Source organism: Schistocerca piceifrons, chromosome 2 (genome assembly GCF_021461385.2).
Source record: "Schistocerca piceifrons isolate TAMUIC-IGC-003096 chromosome 2, iqSchPice1.1, whole genome shotgun sequence".
Taxonomy (NCBI): Eukaryota; Metazoa; Arthropoda; class Insecta; order Orthoptera; family Acrididae; genus Schistocerca; species Schistocerca piceifrons.
This window is the reverse complement of record NC_060139.1, coordinates 537,101,502-537,123,215: the sequence shown is the minus strand read 5'-3', so window position 1 is coordinate 537,123,215 and position 21,714 is coordinate 537,101,502. Positions and strand designations below refer to the sequence as shown.

At 41.7% G+C, this 21,714-nt stretch overlaps 1 protein-coding gene across 1 annotated transcript in view; it reads right to left on the bottom strand.

Moving 5' to 3' along the window:
- Window positions 1–21,507, bottom strand: part of LOC124777775 (toll-like receptor 2 type-2) — a 178,243-nt gene extending 156,736 nt beyond the window's left edge. The window contains exon 1 of the mRNA XM_047253285.1: window positions 21,245–21,507. Coding sequence (XP_047109241.1) covers window positions 21,245–21,378 — 134 coding nt within the window. The 5' untranslated portion in view covers window positions 21,379–21,507. The remainder of the gene's footprint in view (window positions 1–21,244) is intronic.
- Between the last annotated feature and the right edge of the window lie 207 nt (window positions 21,508–21,714).

Genomic DNA, 21,714 nt, shown 5'->3' with positions numbered 1-21,714 from the left:
AAGTGCAGACATTACTATTTGGTGCGATGCCTAACGTGTGAAGAACCCTCTCATCACATCGATAGTAACTGGAATGCTTCACAAGGTAACGGGGACATTTCACCCTTACAAATTTCGAGGGGAGACTCCACCAAAAAATTTCTACCGTGTAAAGATGTAACAATACCCAAGCTTAAAGGTCCAGAAGTTCACTGACTTTTGAATTTTTAATATGAATTTAATGGTGTTCTTGTAAGCCAATTTTTGGTACTCAAACCTCAATTTTCACAGTCCTTATATTTTTTAGATTCATTCGCAAGACATAGTTCAACAGTTCTATGCATTTATTTTCTGAGAATTGTTATTAATTTACTTTCGGTATTGTTTTTTCAAATTTCAATATTTTTCTTTAATTTCGTTACATAAATGTGATAGTAAAACAGATAAACTATATTTTTGACAATATTGGTGGGTAGAAGTATGCAAATACCTCAAGACTACTTCCTGCAATAGTTTCATTGAGAATGGTCAATATTTAGGGTAAAAAATTTGACATTGCACTTAGAAAAACAAACTCACAGCAAAATGAATTTTAAAATTTTATAAAAAAAGTGTATGCTAGTACAAGACAGACATCTATAAAAATTCACCAGCACCATACGTTTTTATTCCTGCTCCTGTAAGGCTTCTTCCGGTAATTTCAAGACCAGGGTAGCCTTTTTCCAGGATTTTTCTTTCTCCAGGCAGCATATTGTGGACTGCTGATCTGTCATTGATCTCTAGATAAGCAGATCTTCTTCTGTCTTGAAAGTCTTTTCGGGTTTGCTGCCGGATCCTAAAATCAACTTGACTCGATATTTCGGCGATCCAACTGTTCGCCATCTTCAGGAAATGCCGCTTCTGCTGATGAGTCCCGCTGAGAACTGACGCAAGATTGCAATTCGACGTCCTATATAATAAAATGAATAAATCTGGCGAAATTAGGAATAATACCTTCGTCATGGCATCTCAGCAAGAAGGCGAGTGTACTCAACAGCTTTCCTTTCTTCCTCCGAAGTTTATCTAACTTCTGTACAAGCTTCACCATCTCCTTCTTGCTGAGATGCCATGACGAAGGTATTATTCCTAATTTCGCCAGATTTATTCATTTTCTTATATAGGACGTCGAATTGCAATCTTGCGTCAGTTCTCAGCGGGACTCATCAGCAGAAGCGGCATTTCCTGAAGATGGCGAACAGTTGGATCGCCGAAATATCGAGTCAAGTTGATTTTAGGATCCGGCAGTAAACCCGAAAAGACTTTCAAGACTTATTACGCCGAGAAAGCCTACGTAGTCAGATCTTCTTCTGGTAGGTTGATAAGGGAGAGTGCGACTCCTGCTTTCTTCTGTCTTCAAACATCCCATACTGAACCCAGAAACAGCTTCTACAAACCCAAAAGTATCTTATTTTTAAACACAATTTTTTTTTGGAACGATTCGACCAGATGGCACTACGGAAACTTTCATTTGTAGTTTGTATCTTGCCATTAGTGTATCTTGGCAGTAGTGCGTCAGATGCAAGCCTGTTATAGACAGGTACTATCTTAACTGCAACGTCCGTCATTAGAGAAGTGTAAATATTATTTCTGTAGGTCCTTGGTGTCTCACCCAGCGCAAAATTCCTATTGTAAAAACACCACGACAGTTCATCTCTCGGATATTTTTTATGCTGCGATTTTTTTTTGTCAGTGCTTATCCTGATGTAGCGCAGCATACATTGCTGAATTCATGTCATTTACATCTGTAACGTTATTGACAATTGCTGTTCTGTAATAATCAGTCAAGTTGTCCTATATCCCTTCATTGAGTTGCTAAGACGAGTGTCGAGACGCTCCGCTATGTGGCTGACATATTCATGCTTCTCGACTGTAGTATTTCTATCAATTCTCTGGGTCTGGAAGTGTAAATGTGGTTTTGCATCTGCTCCTGAAATGATAATGCTGTACCTAAACCCGAGTTGTTCTGACTGCCTCCACAGTATCTGTGCTGCATGCATCTCCATAAGAACAGAAGAACCAGAGAAATTCTTTTTAAATCTGAATTTATACCCCCAAATACAGAAAGATAACTCTGCACTGCCTTTCCTCTATTGCTTTTCTGAAATAGCACAACCATGACAGTACTTTGACATCACTTCAAAACCCATGAAAGGACCAGTCATAACACCAACGCATCGTACACCGAAATTACTTTTACGCCCCCTAGTGTGTGACGTACAATGATACCTAGCTGAAAAGTCATTTATTTTTCTATTTTCCAATTATGAGTTTTCTTCGATATCGGCAAGCCTCATCCACTTCCTAGCACTTTCAATTGTTCTGTCATCACATAAGACAGCTTCTTTACATATCGATTGAACAAGTTTGTAGCATATAGCAGTGTTCATAGCACGCGTGTCTATCCGTATGCAAAACTATTGCACTGCTGCATATATCCTCCCAGATCTTGAAAATAACTTAATTTTTTTTATTTACAGATAATTTCTCATGTCTATTTCCATCGCTCTCTTTTAGTCTGCGACTGGAAAAATTTTCACTTTTCACTAAATTACAGTTTTATGGCTAATCCGTGCTTCTCCCTTCTGTCTAATACAACAGTATTTTTGGGAACACTCTTTACATGGGACGTCTGTGAAGAGAGAAATTTGAAAAACTATAAGAAAGAAGAGGTATTCACAGTCTTCCTGTGGAGATGCATGGTAGGGGGCATCTGATTGTAAGCCAAAGCCTATTTTCTTGGGACTTGTATTCGCTATATTTATATTTACACAATCAACAAGCATAGTAATTGACTTTCAGCGACTGGCTGCCAATTGTTTCGCTTTAGCTTTTCGGGTTATGTCAAATTCCGTGTACACTGTTGTTATACTTCTAAGTATATACACTATCTAAACATTTTAAACAACTTCCTCACAGCATTTACCCTAAGAGAAGTAACAGAAGTTACTATTTTCACAATGAGACAACATTTTGCTGCTTCTACCATGCTGGCGGTTCTTCCATGTTCACAACGATACTACACTGAGGTGACAAAAGTCATGGGATACTTACTAATATCGTGTCGGACCTCCTTATGCCTTGTGTAATGCAGCAACTCAGCGTGGCATGGACTCAACAAGTCACTGGGAGTCCCCTGCAGAAATATTGAGCAATGCTGCCTCCGTAGCCTCCCACGATTGCGAAAATGTTGCCGGTGCTGGATTTTATGCATAAACTGACCTCTCGATTATGTACCATAAATGTTCGATGGGATTCATGTCGGGCGATCTGGACAGCCAAATCGTTGGAATTGTCCAATTGGGGCCTGGTGACATGGCGCATTGTCTTCCATAAAAATTCCTTCGTGGTTAGGGACATTAAATCCATCAATGGCTTCTAATGGTATCCAAGTAGCCGTACATAGCCAGGACCCTGTCCATTCCATGTAAACGCATTACGGAGCAACCACCAGCTTGCACAGTACCTTGTTGATCACTTGGGTCCATGGCTTCGTGGGGTTTGCGCCACAGTCACACCCTATCATCAGCTCTTACCAACTGAAATGGGGACTAATCTGACCAAGCCGCGGTTTCTCAGTCGTCCAGGGTCTAACCGATAGTCACGAGCCCAGGACAGGCGCTGCAGACGCAAGGGCACTCGCATCGGTCGTTCTGCTACCATAGCCCACTGAACGCCAAATTTCGCCGCACTGCCCTAACAGATACGTTTGTGCGATTATTGTTGCACTGACAACTGCACGCAAACGCCACTGCTCTCTTTCGTCAAGTGAAGGCCCTCGGCCACTGTGTTGTCCGTGATACGAGCTAACGCCTGAAATTTGGTATTCTCGGCAACCCCGTGACACTGTGGATCTCGGAAAATTGAATTCCCTTACGATTTACGGGTTGGAATCACCCCTGCGTCTAGGTCCAGCTACTATTCCAAGTCTGTTAGTTCCCGCCGTGCGGCCATAATCATGTCGGAAACCTTTTCGCTTGATTCACTCGAGTACAAATGACAACTCTGCCAACGCATTGCCCTTTTATACCTCGTATATACGATATTACCGCCATCTGTATATGCATATCTCGCTACCCCGTGACCTTTGTTACCCCAGTGTACGTACGAGATTGTGATATACTCTTAGATTCCTCGTTTAATGCTGGTTCTTGAATCTTTTTAATGGGCATTCGCGGTATGGCTTTCGTTTGCCTTAAAGCGTCTGGCAGTAGTCGTCGCTGGACTGTCTCCCTGGCGGCAGGTGTATGACGGCTGGCTGGAAGAAGTAGACTGCCACTACACCTGCGGCTTTACGGGGCTCTTTTGGTTTGGGCGGTGGCGCCGCTTGGCTCAAAACACCAAGTAATTACAGAGATCGCTGGCTGCTGTCGTTGTGTAGCGAATGGTGAAGATGAAGCCCATTGCCCCTGCCAGCCTACACATACTAACAGCCCCACGAGAGCAGTGCGAAGACCATGCAGTTCTGCTATTCGTGGAGCAAAGTTTGGTAAAGGTTTTCTACTAAAACTAGAACGTTCTTGTGTCACACTGACCCGTTAATAAATGAATTAATTATTACTTCACATGGAATTGAGTTGCTACAGGGAAGCTAAGCTTGATTTTGCTTATTGATAGCAAAGAATCTGCAGCAGTACACCCCTTCCATCGAATTACAAGTTTCGCCGAGAGATGCAGCTTGTTATGCCACAGAGTTAAGCACTCCCTTCGAGACTTGGCTACGACGTTAATATGCGACGTTTTCAAAAGTTTTTCATTTGCTGTTGGGAGGCAAGTCGAATGAAGAAAGGTCGCTTAGCTACAGGAAAGTTTGCTGGTGTTCTCACTATTTAGTGCTGGAAGCGGTCAGATATTCGGCCATGTTTTAGGTAAAAAAAGGTAGCGATGTTTATGTAAAGCGTGTAAGTATTGGCTTGGTGTATAATTTCGAAGCGTTTTTCATAAGTTTAATGAACACGACAGTTACTCGTAACAGAGATTCTGGTCATCAATGATATATTCTCCTTCACTGTTTTCAAACATCTGCCAACGGTGGGGTAACTTTTCGATTCCACAACTATAGAAGTCATGCGATTTTGAGGTGAAAAACTCGTCGAGCCACGTTGGGAGCGCATTTTCATTCGTAAAGGGAGTTCTTTGAAGGTTATTTGATAGAGAGCGGAAAAGGTGAAAATCTGAGGGTGCAGGATCGAGTGAATAAAGTATCTGCGGAATGAATTCCCAACCCGACTCCTTAGTCAGTATAGCACAATGCAGGCGGCCGATATCGTGGAGTAGCATCACTTTACGCAGTCTCTCTTGGCGGCAAGACGTCTCATTTGTTGACAATAAATGTCAGCAGTGTTGGATACACCTCGGGTATGCATTCCGTAGTACACCACACTGTCGCTGTTCCACCAGATGCATAACATTTTCTTTTGTGGATGTCTGTAGGTATTTTTAGTGGGAGTTGCTGCTTTGTTTGCGCTAAACGATTCCTTTCTTTTCCTTATGTTATCATAAAGACACCATTTCTCGTCACCGGTAACAATATAGGGTAGGAAAGAACGGTGTTGTTCACGAACCAGTTGACAACGAGTGAGCAGAAATGCACATATGGCCACCTGCTGATATTTGTGATTTTGGTTTACAGCATGTGGTACCGACGTATCCCATTTTTGAACCTTCCCAATTGCATGCAAATGTCGCACGACGGTGCAATGATCACAGTTCATCGCATTCGCCACTTCTCGAGTATACTGACGTGGATCATTGTGGATTAATGTGTTTAAACGACCTTCACCAAACTGTGAGGGTCTTTCTGAACGTGGAGAGTCACTAACGTCAAAGCGATCCTCCTCAAGACGAGAAACCATTTTCTTGCCGTGCTCTGTCGCATTATCCCCATACATCGCGCAATTGTTTCTGGCCGTCTCCTCTGCTGTCACCCTCTATTGAACTCAAGCAAAAGAATATGGCGGGAATGTTCCGATTTCTCCACATGCTGTTCCATTTTCTAGCGTCCACAGCTCCACTCACTACCTACAAATGACAAAATGGCAACATGTAAACTCGCATAGCAGTACTGAACTACAAATAAAAAATGACAATCGATAAATAAACCCTAGCAACCGGAATACCTACAGGCAAAACAGAAACGCTACGAACTTATGCACCAACCTAACACATTTCCGACCAGGAAGCAATTATGTCCGAACCATGTGGCAGTGGGGCATGCTGATGCTCCGTTGTTATTACATTCCCCACCAGTGTTCGCATCTGACTACTCTCCGCGACCTCATAGTCAAAGAGACTCTTTTTCACCTGAGTGACCCAGTTGAAAATTGCCCCCAGGTGTTCATCCGTGTCCAGTTCTTGGAGCAGCTTGAAATATTACCGCTGGCAGCTTTCTTTTGCATCCAGCAGTCAGTCAGCTGCCGCTTACTTGCGTTGACAAGTCCTAAATCTCGAATACAAGAAGCAGGCCAGCGCCTATCCCAAATACTTCTAGCAAATGATAACATATTTCATGACTTTCATTTCGTTCCTTCGTTTGTAATTGAGTCAGAACTTTGACTTGTTTTTACAGAAATTAAAAATAAGAATATTTTAGGCGGTGCTTCAGTTGTTAATAATGTCAACTAGGAGACAGTTACCATGAATAGCCGAAGGCTAATGCTATGTTGCAGCAATATGGAGAGGGTATTTTCTAATGAGTAATATTTGTTTTTGTTATTGATATACCATTTTCATTAATCTAGCTCTTGTAAAAATGCCATTGTCCGACTTTTATTCGACAGTGCAAAACATGGAATTTGTGATTTTTCGTAGCCAAAAGATTACGAATTCAAAAAGCGAGACGCAGCACAGGTGCAGGCCCCGTCCAACAATAAGAGCTAACGCAGGTGACTCAATGCTTCGATGGGTAAATTATTAATAATAGTAGTTACAGAGGCGGAGAAAGTCAAAGCCAGTGAACTTACAGCTCAATCGAATTACTGACTAACATGATGTTTGTGAACAAATAAATTTTTGAGAAAATTTTTACATTTCTTTAAGACGTACATAAAACACGATAGAAATATAAAGAGATATTTAATCAGAAAAAGATAGGCAGTGGAAACATGTAAACCAAATATCCGATTTTATAAAATTCTATTATTTTGTGACTATATTATGTTTCGTATCAAATATCTGCAGTGTATTATTTTTGATATCACAGTAAATTATTAAACAAATTACATAAAAACTTTGAGGTTCGCCGATGACATTGTAATTCTGTCAGAGACAGCAAAGGACTTTGGAGAGCAGTTGAACGGAATGGAAAGTGTCTTGAAAGGAGGATATAAGATGAACATCAACAAAATCAAAACGTGGATAATGGAATGTAGTCGAATTAAGTCGGGTGATGCGGAGGGAATTAGATTAGGAAATGAGACACTTAAAGTAATAAAGGGGTTTTGCTATTTGGGGAGCAAAATAACTGATTATGGTCGAAGTAGAAAATGGCTCTGAGCACTATGGGACCTAACTTCTTTGGTCATCAGTCCCCTAGAACTTATAACTACTTAAACCTAACCAACCTAAGGACATCACATACATCCACGCCCGAGGCAGGATTTGAACCTGCGACCGTAGCGGTCGCGCGGTTCCAGACTGTAGCGCCTAGAACCGCATGGCCACTGCGGCCGGCGTCGAAGTAGAGAGGATATAAAATGTAGCCTGACAGTGGCAAGGAAAGCGTTTCTGAAGAAGAGAAATTTGTTAACATCGAGTATAGGTTTAAGTGTCAGGAAGCCGTTTCTGAAAGTATTTGTGTGGAGTGTAGCCATGTATGGAAGTGAAACATGGACGATAAATAGTTTGGACAAAAAGAGAATAGAAGCTTTCGAAATGTGGTGCTACAGAAGAGTGCTGAAGATAAGATGGGTAGATCACATAACTAATAAGGAGGTATTGAATAGAATTGGGGAGAAGAGGAGTTTGTGGCACAACTTGACTAGGAGAAAGGATCGGTTGGTAGGATATGTACTGAGGCATCGAGGGATCACCAATTTAGTATTGGAGGGCAAAGTGGAGGGTAAAAATCCTAGAGGGAGACCAAGAGATGAATACACTAAACAGATTCAGAAGGATGTAGGTTGCATTAGGTGCTGGGAGATGAAGAAGCTTGCACAGGATAGAGTAACATGGAGAGTTGGATCAAACCAGTCTCTGGACTGAAGACCACAACAACAACATCACAGTAAAAATCCACTGACTTAAAATACGAAACAAGCAATAAATGTGAAACCATTTTCATTACTCATAATACCTCTTCAGTCCTACTGTCGTTATCAGAACATGTAGTATTGCTATCTCTCAGTAGCTACATGTAGTAGAGGGCAAAAGTAAAATAGAAGTTTAGAGTAGCTCTGACAACCTAGTAAACTCGATTCTGAGAGAACAGAACAGCATTTCTGTCCAAAAGTGCAAATAAGGACATACTTAAGCAGCCGGCACTGGGAAATCATAAGGCATTCAGGAAACGGATTTCAGCAAAGTCACGGGAAGTTTCGGCTGCACGACGTTAGTTGGCAATAATTGTGCCAAACAAGGCGTGCTTAGCCAGGACGTTCCGTATATCCCCTATCTCTAGGGAGATTCCATACAGCGAGTGACTGCGTGACACCCGATAACAGACGTTTCAAAACTTCCGGAGGAGCACTGCGCTTCTGCCGCCGACACCCACTTATTTGGTGACTGTAAACACGTATCGTTTCTGCAGGTGTGGTAGCTTCTAGATCATCGAAGGCAGCCGCCTTTCCCTGGTAACAGAGAGTTCTAATAAAGCATCCATGAAGATTAACGCCTCCCTTTGAATGCGCACACCCTAGCTAAAAAGTGTCAACAAAAGTTTATCAGATCCATGGCTCTTATTACTATTATCTCTTCAAAACATTGTGTGATAAAGCGGAGAAATAAAGTTTCTCTGAAACCTTTAATTACCCCGTCAGGATATTCATTTTCTAGCAGCGAAATCCGTGTCCTGCCGGAAAGTCCTTATCCAGACAGTCTAAGAAGTAGTGCTGCTTCGATCAGGTTTCTGTGGTGTTGTGGAAGCATGTCCCATTTGCATTGTTGGACCAATTGTCCTTCCTCTGTCAAAAACAATATATCTTTTGTCGCCACCAACGTTCAATACGACTCGCCAGGCTTTTCAAATCTGATAGGATGTAACCGTCAACTCGAAAGAAGACAACCTGATTGCTTCTCATGAAAGGGTCTCCATACTTAGCAAGAGGTTAGAAAGGGACATTAACTAATGTTGTGTGGGAGATATCATACCAAGCTAGGGTTTCCACGTAATGTATAAACATTTACTACGAAGGAAGGTAATGGTTTAACGTCCTGTGGTCCGACATGTCAATAAACATGAAGCATAAGCTTGAGTTGAAGAAAGATGTGAAAGGAAATTGGCCGTGTCCTTTTTTAGAGGAACGGCTCCGCGTTGGTCGTAAACAGTTTATGGAAACGACAGATTATGTAAACCTTACGGGGATTCAAACCGCACTCCTCCCCAATGCGAGCCCAGTTTCTTAACGACTGAGCCACGTCGCTCTGTGAATTCAGTACGTTCGTGATTATGATTCTGATCGCTTTCCGAGAAAAAAGGCACTTTATATTTGTCATGAAATCGCTGTCCTGTTAGTTATGCTGTTTGAGTAATGTTAATGAATGTTGTTTCACGTTTAAATTTCACATTGTAACTATGCAGGCTAGTAGGTGCCATTCAAACGTTGTATTCCGCCGCAAGTGACATTTTAATAGAGGGAAACAAAGTAGTCAAGATATCAATACCATAGGTGAGAAATTAGACGTAATTCGGTGACGTCAGTGCGTCATTACATTTTAAATCAAGAGTGGCAAAAACCCTCTACTTAAAGTAATTCTAACAGCGCAAAACATACATAACCTACACTCCTGATAGCGCTTATATTAGTTCTCACAATGCAGATGGGATTTCGGGTTAAAACAAAGTGGAAGAGAACAATATGCACGCCTCACTGAAGCCACGTTTTTATATTCAGTCACTTTCGCATTCAAGCTGTCCAGTATCAAAACCACACTAATTATATTTTCACATGATGATGTGGGTATGTAAGTGTCTTAACCTAGCTTTCGCCAATTATGTTTCAAGGTAGACGTATATTTTGGTGCAGATAATTGAGTGTAACTCACAGAGTGAAGGTTGACGATGAAATAACTTACGGTTTGGCACACTGTAGTTTGATGCGGCCCGCCACAAATTTCTCTCCTGTGCCAACCTCTTCATCCCAGAGTATCACTTGCAACCTACGTCCTCAGTTATTTGCTGGATGTATTCCAGTTTCAGTCTTCCTCTACAGTTCTTGCCCTCTTCAGCTCCCTCTAGTACCGTTAAAGTCATTCCTTGATGTCTTAACAGATGTCCTATCATCCTGTCCCTTCTCATTGTCAGTGTTTTCCACATATTCCTTTCCTCTCCGATTCTGCGCAGGGCCTCCTCATTCCTTACCTTATCAGTCCACCTAATTTTCAACGTTCATCTGTAGCATCACATCTCAAATGCCTCAATTCTCTACTATTTCGGTTTTCCAACTGCCCATGTTTCATTACGACACAAACCTACATTCTCAGAAATTTCTTCCTCATATTCAGACCTGTATTTGGTACTAGCAGACTTTACTTGGCCAGGAATGTCCTTTCCGCCAGTGTTAGTCTGCTTTAGATATCCTCCTTGCTTCGTCCGTCATTGGTTATTTTGCTGCCTAGGTAGCAGAGTTCCTTAACTTCATCTACTTCGTACCATCAGTCCTGATGTTAAGTTTCTCGCTGTTCTCATTTCTGGCACTTTTCATTACTTTTGTCTTTCATCGATTTACACTCAGTCCATTGTACTCAACAGATTGGTCATTCCATTCAGCAGCTCATGTAACTTTTCTTCAAAAAATGGCTCTGAGCACTGTGGGGCTTAACAACTGAGGTCATCAGTCCCGGCCGGCCAGGGTGGCCGAGCGGTTCTAGGCGCTTCAGTCTGGAACCGCGCGACCGCTGCGGTCGCAGGTTCGAATCCTGCCTCGGGCATGGATGTGTGTGATGTCCTTAGATTAGTTAGATTTAAGTAGTCGTAAGTTCCAGGGGACTGATGACCTCAGATATTAAGTCCCATAGTGCTCAGAGCCATTTGAACCATTTTTTCATCACTCCCCTAGAACTTAGAACTACTTAAACCTAACTAACCTAAGGACATCACACACATCCATGCCCGAGGCAGGATTCGAACCTGCGACCGAAGCTCCTAGAACCGCTCGGCAACAGCGGCCGGCTAACTCTTCTTCAGTTTCACTCAGGACAGTAATATCATCAGCGAATCGTATCATTGATATCCTTTCATCCTGAATGTTAATTCCACTCCTGAACCGTTCTTTTATTTCCCTCATTGCTTCTTCGATGTACCGACTGAACTATAGAGGCGAAAGACTACATCCCTGTCTTACACTCTTCTTAATCCGAGCACTTCGTTCCTGGTCGTCCACTGTTATTATTAGCTCTTGGCTCTTGCACATACTATGTATTAACCGTCTCTCCTTTAGCTTATCCCTATTTTTCTCAAAATTTCGAACATCTTGCACCATTTTACATTGTCTCTTGTCTTGATTCTATTATCAATCGCACAGTCAGAATTGCCCTTTATTGCAAGCCATCCTGATCTTACATTTCAGGTAATGCCCATCCGCATACGGTGAGATTTTCCAACTGCTTGTCTTTGTGCTTTGCGAACCCTACCTTGGCCAGCAATATCGCCGAATCTCTCTCTAATTGAGAACGTTTCGAGCATTGTGGGCAGGGCCCTACAACCAGTTCGGGATTTGTCGATCTAATGTGTCAATTGAAAAGAATTTGGCACGATGTCCCTCAGGAGGACATCCAACAACTCTGTCAATCAGTGCCAAGTCGAATAACAGCTTGCTTAAGGGCCAAAGATGGACCAACGCGTTATTGACTTGCTTGGTTTATGAAGCTCTTTCTCTTGAATAAAGCATCCAATTTACCTGAAATTGTAATTATATTTTTGTGTGTACATGTACAGCACATCTACCGATTTCCATCCCATTCAGATAATTCCATCGGACCAAGGACGATCAGTACAGGGGTGGAGCAAGATTCAGTGCTCTTTCTCTTGTTGTTTAACATTTATACTGTCCTATGAGACAGAATTAGCTTACTTAAATACGTCGAAAACCTGCGTATTTCAGCGATTACAAATAGCTTGAGTGAATCAGTACACCACTTCGAACACTGGCTACAGATGAATGGATTAAGATAGCAGTCAGCATATTTTAAAACGTTTGAAGCCATATGACTAGGTGATTACCAGATTCTCTTTAAAGGATGTGTTAAATTTCTGGGCAATCATATAGACACTACGATTTGATGGTCCCGCCAATAAGCCCACGTCAAAGCTAAGTGTGGAAGTGCTCTGAATATACTTTGTACCACGATGGGAAACATATGGGGTATGAATCCCACAATAGATTTACAAATGTATCACGTGCTGCTGTGGCCTCTTCTAGATTACACCTGCATGTTGTATGGCTCAGCCTCCAGGAAGCTGCTGCAAACATTTGACAGGTATCGATACGAAGCACTGTGATTGTGTATAGGAGCTCTAGAATCTATTCCGTTGATGATACTTTTGGTTGAAACAACTGAAGCGCCCTTATTCCTACATAGAAAATATCTCAGCAGAAAATTTATTCTAAAACACCAACAACGCACTGGGGATGAGCTGACAATATATGTGATCTTACGAGGCGATGCTACACTGACTGTTACTAGACCCATAAACCAGCACCAGCATTTGTGGAGAGCCACCTCTGCTAAATTTAGAAATCGGTACTAATTTCAAAACAGTGGGAAATTAAAAAAATCATTGATTTTTCCCACTTCTGTGGCATTACAGTCCACGTGTGCTATACTCACATGTAATGTTCAAACAACTACCACTACTGCTGGGACAGTATAGAAATAATTGCATCTTTATCCAAACAAAGACCGCACCATGGTGTGTCCCTGGACTCGCATCGCACCAAGTGGAGCCGACTCAGTGTTCTTGCTGTCATCACAGCCATTATCCACCTTGTCCTCATCATCCTGGAGAGAAGTGTACAGGGAACTACCACACAAATACTGCTGATTCGGCTGCCTAACGTAAAGTGCAGGAGTTTAGTTCCAATTCACACCATAATTATGTTATTTGTGATGGCACTGCAATTATAACCCATGTAATTTAATTTAAAACGAGATGAAGTTTGAAAATACACAAATCACACTTATGCATTCAAACATTTAAAGATTATATATATCAGACTTCTATCAAGCACACTGAGAATGAAACACATTTATACAGAGTATTAAGTTGATATGTAACCATCAAAATCGTAAAATACAGACGTCTAAAATAGGGACATTCTGATAAGAGACATTTCATGAGGAAAAGCTATCAATAGTGCTATGGGAAAGACTCCAGTACCGTCTGTCAGACAGGGAACGAATGCAGCAGTCCTGTGACACAAACTCTTTAACATGCTGCATGTTCAAATGGTTCAAATGGCTCTGAGCAGTATGGGACATCACACACATCCATGCCCAAGGCAGGATTCAAACCTTCGACCAGAGAGGTCGCGCGGTTCCAGACTGAAGCGCCTAGAACCGCTCGGCCAAGCTGTATGTATTGGTCCTTGGGAGCAGGTGTACTGTGATCATATCGCTTCCATAGGTGTACCAGAAACTGTCCCAATTTTGCCACTTGTACAGCCGGCCGTTGTGGCCGAGCAGTTCTCGGCGCTTCAGTCCGGAACCGCACGACCGGTACGGTCGCAGGTTCGAATCCTGCTTCGGGCATGGATGTGTGTGAAGTCCTTAGGTTGGTTAGGTTTAAGTAGTTCTAAGTTCTGGGGTAATGATGACCTCAGATGTTAAGTCCCATAGTGCTCATAGCCGAGCCACCTGTACTGGATGAATACTACAGAAGTTTTATGTGGAGCAAATTTCATGAAAAAATACGTTGATAAAAAAAAATCACAGCACCAATATTGAATTGTGTGGTGTGTACCTACGTCTGAGATGTGGTGTCCATTCAGATTTGGAGCTAGCTGCATAAGAATTCCGCTAGTAGCGCCACTATGAGGATACAAATATGGGGTTTTCTTTAAATACACGAAGTAACGCGAGCATTAGTTACCTTTGAGATGGGACATAGTGAGTCGATGTTAGTCAAGAAGGCCTTTAAGGTGACAAAGACGCTATTATCAACACCTCCCTGAGTTTGAATGGGTCATGTAACAGGTCTACAGAAGCTGGGAATTCCTTCTGCAATACTGCAAAAAGACTTGGCAGGAATGTGGCCACTGTTCGAGACTGCTGGCAGCGGTGGTCATGAGAATGTTGGTCACACGAAGACTGATCCCAGATGGCCCATGGCACTACTGAGAGGGAAGACAGTCATGTTTGGCTTATGGCTATGGCTCATCGGCAGCTGCAATTTCAGCAGCTGTTGTCACTCCAGAGACCCAATGAACTGTTACAGATCGTTAATTCAAGGACAGCTCCGATCCAGACACCCAGTATCGTGCATTCCAGTGTCCCCAAACTACCGCCATTTGCGATTCCAGTGGTGTCAAGCGAGAGTTCATTGAAGAGCAGGGTGGAGGTCTATTGTTTTTTCTGATGAAGGCTGGTTCTGCCTCAGTGGCAGTGATGACCATGTGTTGGTTAGAAGGACAGTTGAGAGTCTGTAACCAACCTGTCTGCATGTTAGACACAATGAACTTATACCTGGAGTTATGATCTGGGGTGCAATTTCCTAAGACAGTAGGAGCACTCTCGTGGTTATCCCACGCAGCCTAACGGCAAATTTATATGTCAGTCTGATTATTCGATATCTTGTGCTGCCATTCATGAACAGTCTTCCAGGAGATGTTTCCCAAAAGGATAACACTCACACACATACCATGGTGTAATCCAACATGTGCTACAGAGTGATGACCTGTTGCCAGCGCCTGCTCAATCACCAGATCATCTTCAGTCTAGCACATATGGGACGTTATTGGACGACAACACCAGCATCTGCACAAACCGCATTAATCATCCATGTATTGACCGACCAAGTGCAAAAGGGATGGAACTCCTTTCCACAAACTGGCATCCAACACTTGTGAAACATAATGCATGCACGTTTGCAAGCTTGCATTCAACGTTCTGGTAGTTACACTGATCATTAATGAACCAGCAGTTCACATTTGCAGTGGATTATCTTGTGTGTACATTAACCTGTGGTCTTTCAATGTTAATCACTTAAATATATTAGACAGACAAATGTATAGCCAGCATTTCATTGCTCTACTTTAATTATCTTTTGTTGGTTCAGTTTTTCCCCATTACATATACTATACAACAGGACAAAGATGAATTAATTACAGGAAATGCTACAGCTAATACCAAAGTTCACGAAGCTGTAACTGTTATTAGTTATAGAGCATCAAGCGTATCATCCACAGAGTACATGCTACTATAAGGGTTACCAACAATGCTCATCTGTGTAATTTTTTTTCCTTGAGGATAAGGTAGTGCTATAACTTTCCATACAAACATATCGTTGTTTGTGTTAAACATATATAATCCGTTTCATCATGTGCTGCGTGTTGGAATCCTATCTTAGCTGGAGTAAGTACATTTTTCTCATAATAAATTCAGTATCAAAGAATAGTTTTGATATATTAAATGTTTAACGGCATTATTTTTTCGTCTTTTTAACTTTTCTAGGAATGAAATGGTAATCCAACAACGAACGAAAAATGTATGAACTGCTATGTGTCACTCTCTGACATGGAAACAGCTGAACTGTTTTATCTCGTGTAAAAATGTACTTGCCTGTGTTCTGACTTAGTGGTGCAGGTGATGGAGATAGTGGGAACTTACCAAAGTCCGGAAACATTTCTGCATGCTATTCTATTTTCACCCCAACGTTTTGGGAGCTGCTGCTGCTACTGCTGCTGCTGCTACTACTACTACTATTGCTACTACTACAGCTCGTTGTGAACCTATTTGAATCTATAATATGAATCTACTGGTACTACCTTACTGTATTTGCCATCAGATCCAGTATTTGAATCTCTGGAATGAATGTATCATCACTACAACCATTGATACTACACCAATTACACCAAACGAACCATACCTATGTATATCAACAAGTTTTCCCACCCTTATAACTTACTACAGTACAAGGCTCAAATTCTGATACTGTGGTCTGAGGAGTACTCACATTCAAGTCTTAGTCACCAAATTCTCTGATATGAATGCATCTGGGTTGTTATTGGACGTCAGCTCTGTACCCACCATTCACAGGAGTTGTGTGTAAACATGTCATGTCATATACCTATGGAAACCTAGAAGAATTGGTTGCCATAAGCTGTGTAGTGTTAAGTCGTAACTGAAGATCTCGCTATCATGCGCGTTCGCAACACTGGTCAGAAAAAGTCTAATCATACAACGTCCATGTTGAAGGAAACGTACCTGCATTCATCAGAAATAATTTAAAAATCTATAAAAACATTCGATGTCTGTGTTTGACAGTTAACTTACTTCAGGTCTTCTGCAATGCTTGCGAATGGGTGTAGGGCGCCGCCAATTGTCTTCAAGGACGAATCTATGACACTTAGCATTGCTCAACTATTCTACAGCAATCCAAAACTTACACTAATCGAAAGGACTACTCCAACATTCTAGGACTAGTTGTGGCACTTGAAGGTATAAGACAGTCACGCTACTTTTACCAAGGTACAAGTTACGACCTTAGAAAAGCGGCTATATGGATCGGTTCAGTACTGCTTTAAGTGGGATACAAAGTGATCAGAACTGCTGAAAAACCTTCATCCACAGTCAAGTGACTGAAATCGTAAACACTACATCGACTTCTCAATAGTTCCACTGTCCTAAACACGATATTCTTGCTGAAGTACTCTTGCGTTGTCTAACTGTAAGGTTACTATGATGATCTTCCTTACTATGACCAAATTTATTGATTTCGTTACAATATTCGCCAATTACAGCAGAAAGTAAACCGATTTCGAAGTAAAATTAAATGATTCCACCGCAGATTTATCCGATTTTGACTCTGAATTGCTGCGATGTCTTCCTTTCGTCCGACTGTCTCGTTAGAAAGTCCATTACGCCATACAGTAAATGCAGAAACTACTGTACTGAACGGCATATTTTCCGAGAAACTTCATTTAAAAAAAATAAAAAAACCGTTATATCACACCACTCCTTTTCAAATTTTTCCGTCTTCTTTGCTACTATAGACACTTAGGTAACTATAAAAAGTGTAGCACGTCGGGACGTCGTAGGGAAGGCGCCAGCGAACGTGTAGAGGGCGAAACGCACACGTCATCCGATCGTGGGGCGCCTTCAGTTCCCGTGCCTGCTCGCAGCTACTTGGACGTGGCCCGGTAATATACACCTCCGGAATGTTCTTACTTGGTGTGTCTTTGGGCTGCTGTATCCACCTTCCGTCAAACACGTAGCATTGGAGCCTTGTTCATAGCGCTAATGATAGTTTTTAGTTATGAAATGTCTCCCACAAATAGGTTACTGAACATTACTCTCATAAAATTGTCATTGTTTCAGACACCTGTATTTGTAACATTTTGAAAATTACGTATTGACTCAGCACTTCATATATTATGTTTCGTTCTCAGTGTGCTTGGTACATGTCTGATGTAGATAAGCTTCACATACTTGTATGTATCTGTGGGTCTGGCCATTGACATGGCAGCCATCCACACCACACAAAATTTTTGTGTGGTAAATTTTACGAGAATGGTACCTAAATCATTTTTTTTTCTTCTGAGTCATTTCACAAGTCTTCTCCATGAGGACAAAGGAGCTCCTGTGAGTTTCTGAATTTCGCCTGCAGCATGTATGTGTGTGCTGTAGTTCATTTTAAACTTATTAGAATTATGAATTTCCCACCATGTTTGAATGTGAATTAAAATATGATTATGTTTCTTACATTTACAAATTTTCCCTCCATTTTAACTTAGGTGACATGAACTGTAACTCCAGTGCCATCACAAATAACGTATCAGAAGTGGGAAATGGAATTACAGTCCTGCACTTCACATTAGGCAGCTGAATCGGTAGTATACATGTAATATGTCTCTGTGTGGTTCTCTCCAGTACAACATGGAGGCTGGTGGCTGTTGCGATGATGGGGCAATTCCAACAGTTCAACAGTGTGACCTTCCAGGCGGCAGCAATGTGAGTACGCTCCAGTTGTTGCGATGTGAGACCACAGGGCACTCAACAGTGTGATGTTTATTTCAATAAAGATACAATTATTCGTATACTATCCCAGCGGTGGCGGTAGTTGTTTAAACATTAAATATGGGAATTGCACAAGTGGACTGTAATGTCTTGGGAGTGGGGAAAACCAATGATTTTTTTGATTTCCTCCCATTTTAAACTTAGGAACAAATTCTATGCTTTGCACGAATGACACAGCAAGAATGCAGCCTGTGCCCATATCTCTCAGATCCAGTATACTGGATTGTGACATCATAGTGATGTGTCCACTTTTACAGGCCCTCCGTCTTTGATTGTGAAATCATAGGATTGTGCTCATATTCCATGGCTCTGCCGTCTTGGATCACCACCTTGAATTTTTAGAATTTCGCTTCATTAGGACAATGTCCCCTCTTGGAATCTTTGAACTTTCTGTCGTTTTACACTTAGGTCAATTGTCCTTTTTCCAGAGTGATATCACAGGAGTGAGAGAAAATCCCGTAATGCAACTGGGTTATTTTGAATTCCTCACCATTTAGACATAGGTTAGCTGGACATTTGCAGAGGGGCGGGCGTGGCAGGAACAGTCTAGCAACACTACATGAAGTCACTGATGATATCATTAGGATAGGGAGAGGAGGGAAATGTGACAACAGTGCAGACTGCACTTGAAGTCTCATAGCCCTACTACTCCTGCTTGTTTACGGAGAGGCCACTGTATGTGCTATTCACCATGTCACGGAAATTTGTTTTTAATTTCTGGGAAGTTTTAGCAACAATAGTCTGATGCTTACAAAGTTTAGACTGGCTGCGATCGTGTTCCAAAAGGCCAACAAATATATAAAAAAGAAACTTATTGTCACATGGAGAGGGAACGCGAAAGAAATCAGGACATGTAAAATTAACAATCGCTGATGTCAACTTTTAAATAAAGATGAATCAATCACGCCATGAGAAACATCAGTACTACTGCGTTCAAAAGAAATATGGTTTGTAAACGAATATTTATATATGTACTGCAGAAAAGGCCACTCCAAAACGCTGGAAACCATTCCAGTTTATTCATTTGTCCAGCGAAAATATTAGAGCGCAAGCTGCGCAGGAACTGTACTAGTTTCGCTGGAAAGTCTGTGTGGAAGAATCAAGAACCCATGTTTAATAGCATCCTGCGTTATGCTCTTACCTAGGTCAAATTGAGGTGTAGATTGTAAGAGTAGCGACATGTTTATATTAAAAATTTCAAAAATACTGTCGTTAACCTATAATTATTTCTGGTGGAGAATAATTGCAAATGAAGTCAACCGAACTGATATCCTAATAGGTATTCATCGTGAGTTCTGCTTGTTACCTGAGGTTTAGAATTTGTTTGACACACTTCTCAAATCTAGTTTGGAACAAAGAAGTTTCCATTTCGGTGTGTAACACTTGTTTATGTTGATATATCAATGCTTGTATGCCACGAGATAGAAATACCGGTAGTACCTAGATGGGAGCTCGAGCAGAATCTCATTTGGCTTCTGAGCCAGGTAATTTTTCCTAAATGCTGCATCACCGCTCGAGGTACATTAAAAGCATCCCCGTTCGCTTACAATTATAAAAGTGACCGCTCTTTCTCTGTGACAGAAAAACAGAAATATTTAGTGTCTGTTTTACTCATTAGCCATTAAATATTGATTCGCACAGATTTTTATTGCCTCGTTATCAGGCCAGTTATTCACAATTTCGGCGTATACTGTTACAGAAGAAACATCAAGATGCGTATTGTAGTCAGAGACTGTCGCGCATTACTAAACTGTGAAGAAGTTCCTTTTTTTTATATTACGATACTTAAAATTGAGAACTCTTGATATGCTGATACGTGAAAGCTCCCGTACTTCCTCCTCTTTGTTTTATTTTTGTGTTTTTTTAAATTATACTTTGTTTTCTTTTCATCAGTCACGGATGTTGACTTTGATAGATGGTAACAAAAGCCGCCTGAAGTCTATCGCGATGTAGCGAAGGCCGTCCAGTGGCTGATTCACATCTTCTTCGCCTATTTTTGCAAGAGAAACAAGTATAGTAGGAGAAAAAGAAAAGTGTACTGGAACACGTGAAATAAAGCTTGTCAGCACACATTCCACCCTGAAAACTCAAGACACTATTACGAGTTGATCGAACGAAATACACACTTGATGAGTATGATTTCGAACTCAGTCGACCTGCGAAGCAAACAACGAAAGTCACTTACTGTTTGCAGTCGTAACTACGGGAATGTGTGTGTGTGTGCGTGTGTGTGTGTGTGTGTGTGTGTGTGTGTGTGTGTGTGAGTGTTCATGCTAGCAATGTAGGTACTTATGTGCGCACAAAGGTGATTAATGAATATTAAAAGAAATTGTTGTGAGGCCATACATTTCAAGAAATTTTAATACACGGTAAATTACTGATACGTTTGTTCTCACCCTATAAATTAATTATATACTGTACCCAGACGAAAAGGAAGGAAAGAGAAGTAGGGTGAAGGGACTGAGTATAAGTTCCATATGGCCCAGAGACTCCAATGTACCTTTTCAAAGGTACCATGGCGATTTTCCAAATGTTTTTCAAAAACAGTACATTTCTATGATGCACTAAACATAAGCGATTTAAAGATGTGCATTTATGCCAAAAAAATCTACCGTTGCTGTTTCTACGTTCGTTTAATTAAAATGCAACGAAAAAGATCCTACGGCAGATGTAGGCAGTATAGCGTCCATTTGAGCGTTTAGGAGCTATGCACTTCTGATGATATCATTTCGCGGCACTCGCAGTTTGTAAACGCAGAGGAGTTTGTTTGTGAAGCTGTTGGTGCGTGAGGCGTTTAGTTCACAGGAGAAGCAGGGAGTGAGCGCTGCGGTGTGCTCACCTGCTGGCGAGCTTCCGGGTGTCTCCTGGCAGCATCACTCGGCGAGAGATCTCCACATAGGTGCGCACTAATTCCTCCGATGGAGGCCACTGCGCCCGCACTGAAAGCAACGACGCACGATCGTAGCACAACATGCGGCAGGAAGTGCGGCTCTGGCGCGTAGGAACCAACCGGCTGAGCCTCCGTGTCGCCGCTGTTGGCAGCACTGCCAAGTCGTTGTAGCAACTTTCCAGGAGCTGACGTGCGCGCGTGCGTTTCGCGGGATTTCTGTGCGGCTTCTAAGGACAGGTTCTGCTGCCAGTATTACAGTGATGTTCGATAGAAAATAGCAAGCTACGCCAAACAAAACTGCAGTGTCAATCCTGTTTTCCGGAGTCACGTATATTCGTCAGTGTAGTGAAGCAGTAACTTGGAAGGAATTTTGTGTTTGTTCTATGGAGTAAGTGCTTTAAAAAGACTTTCGTTAGTCA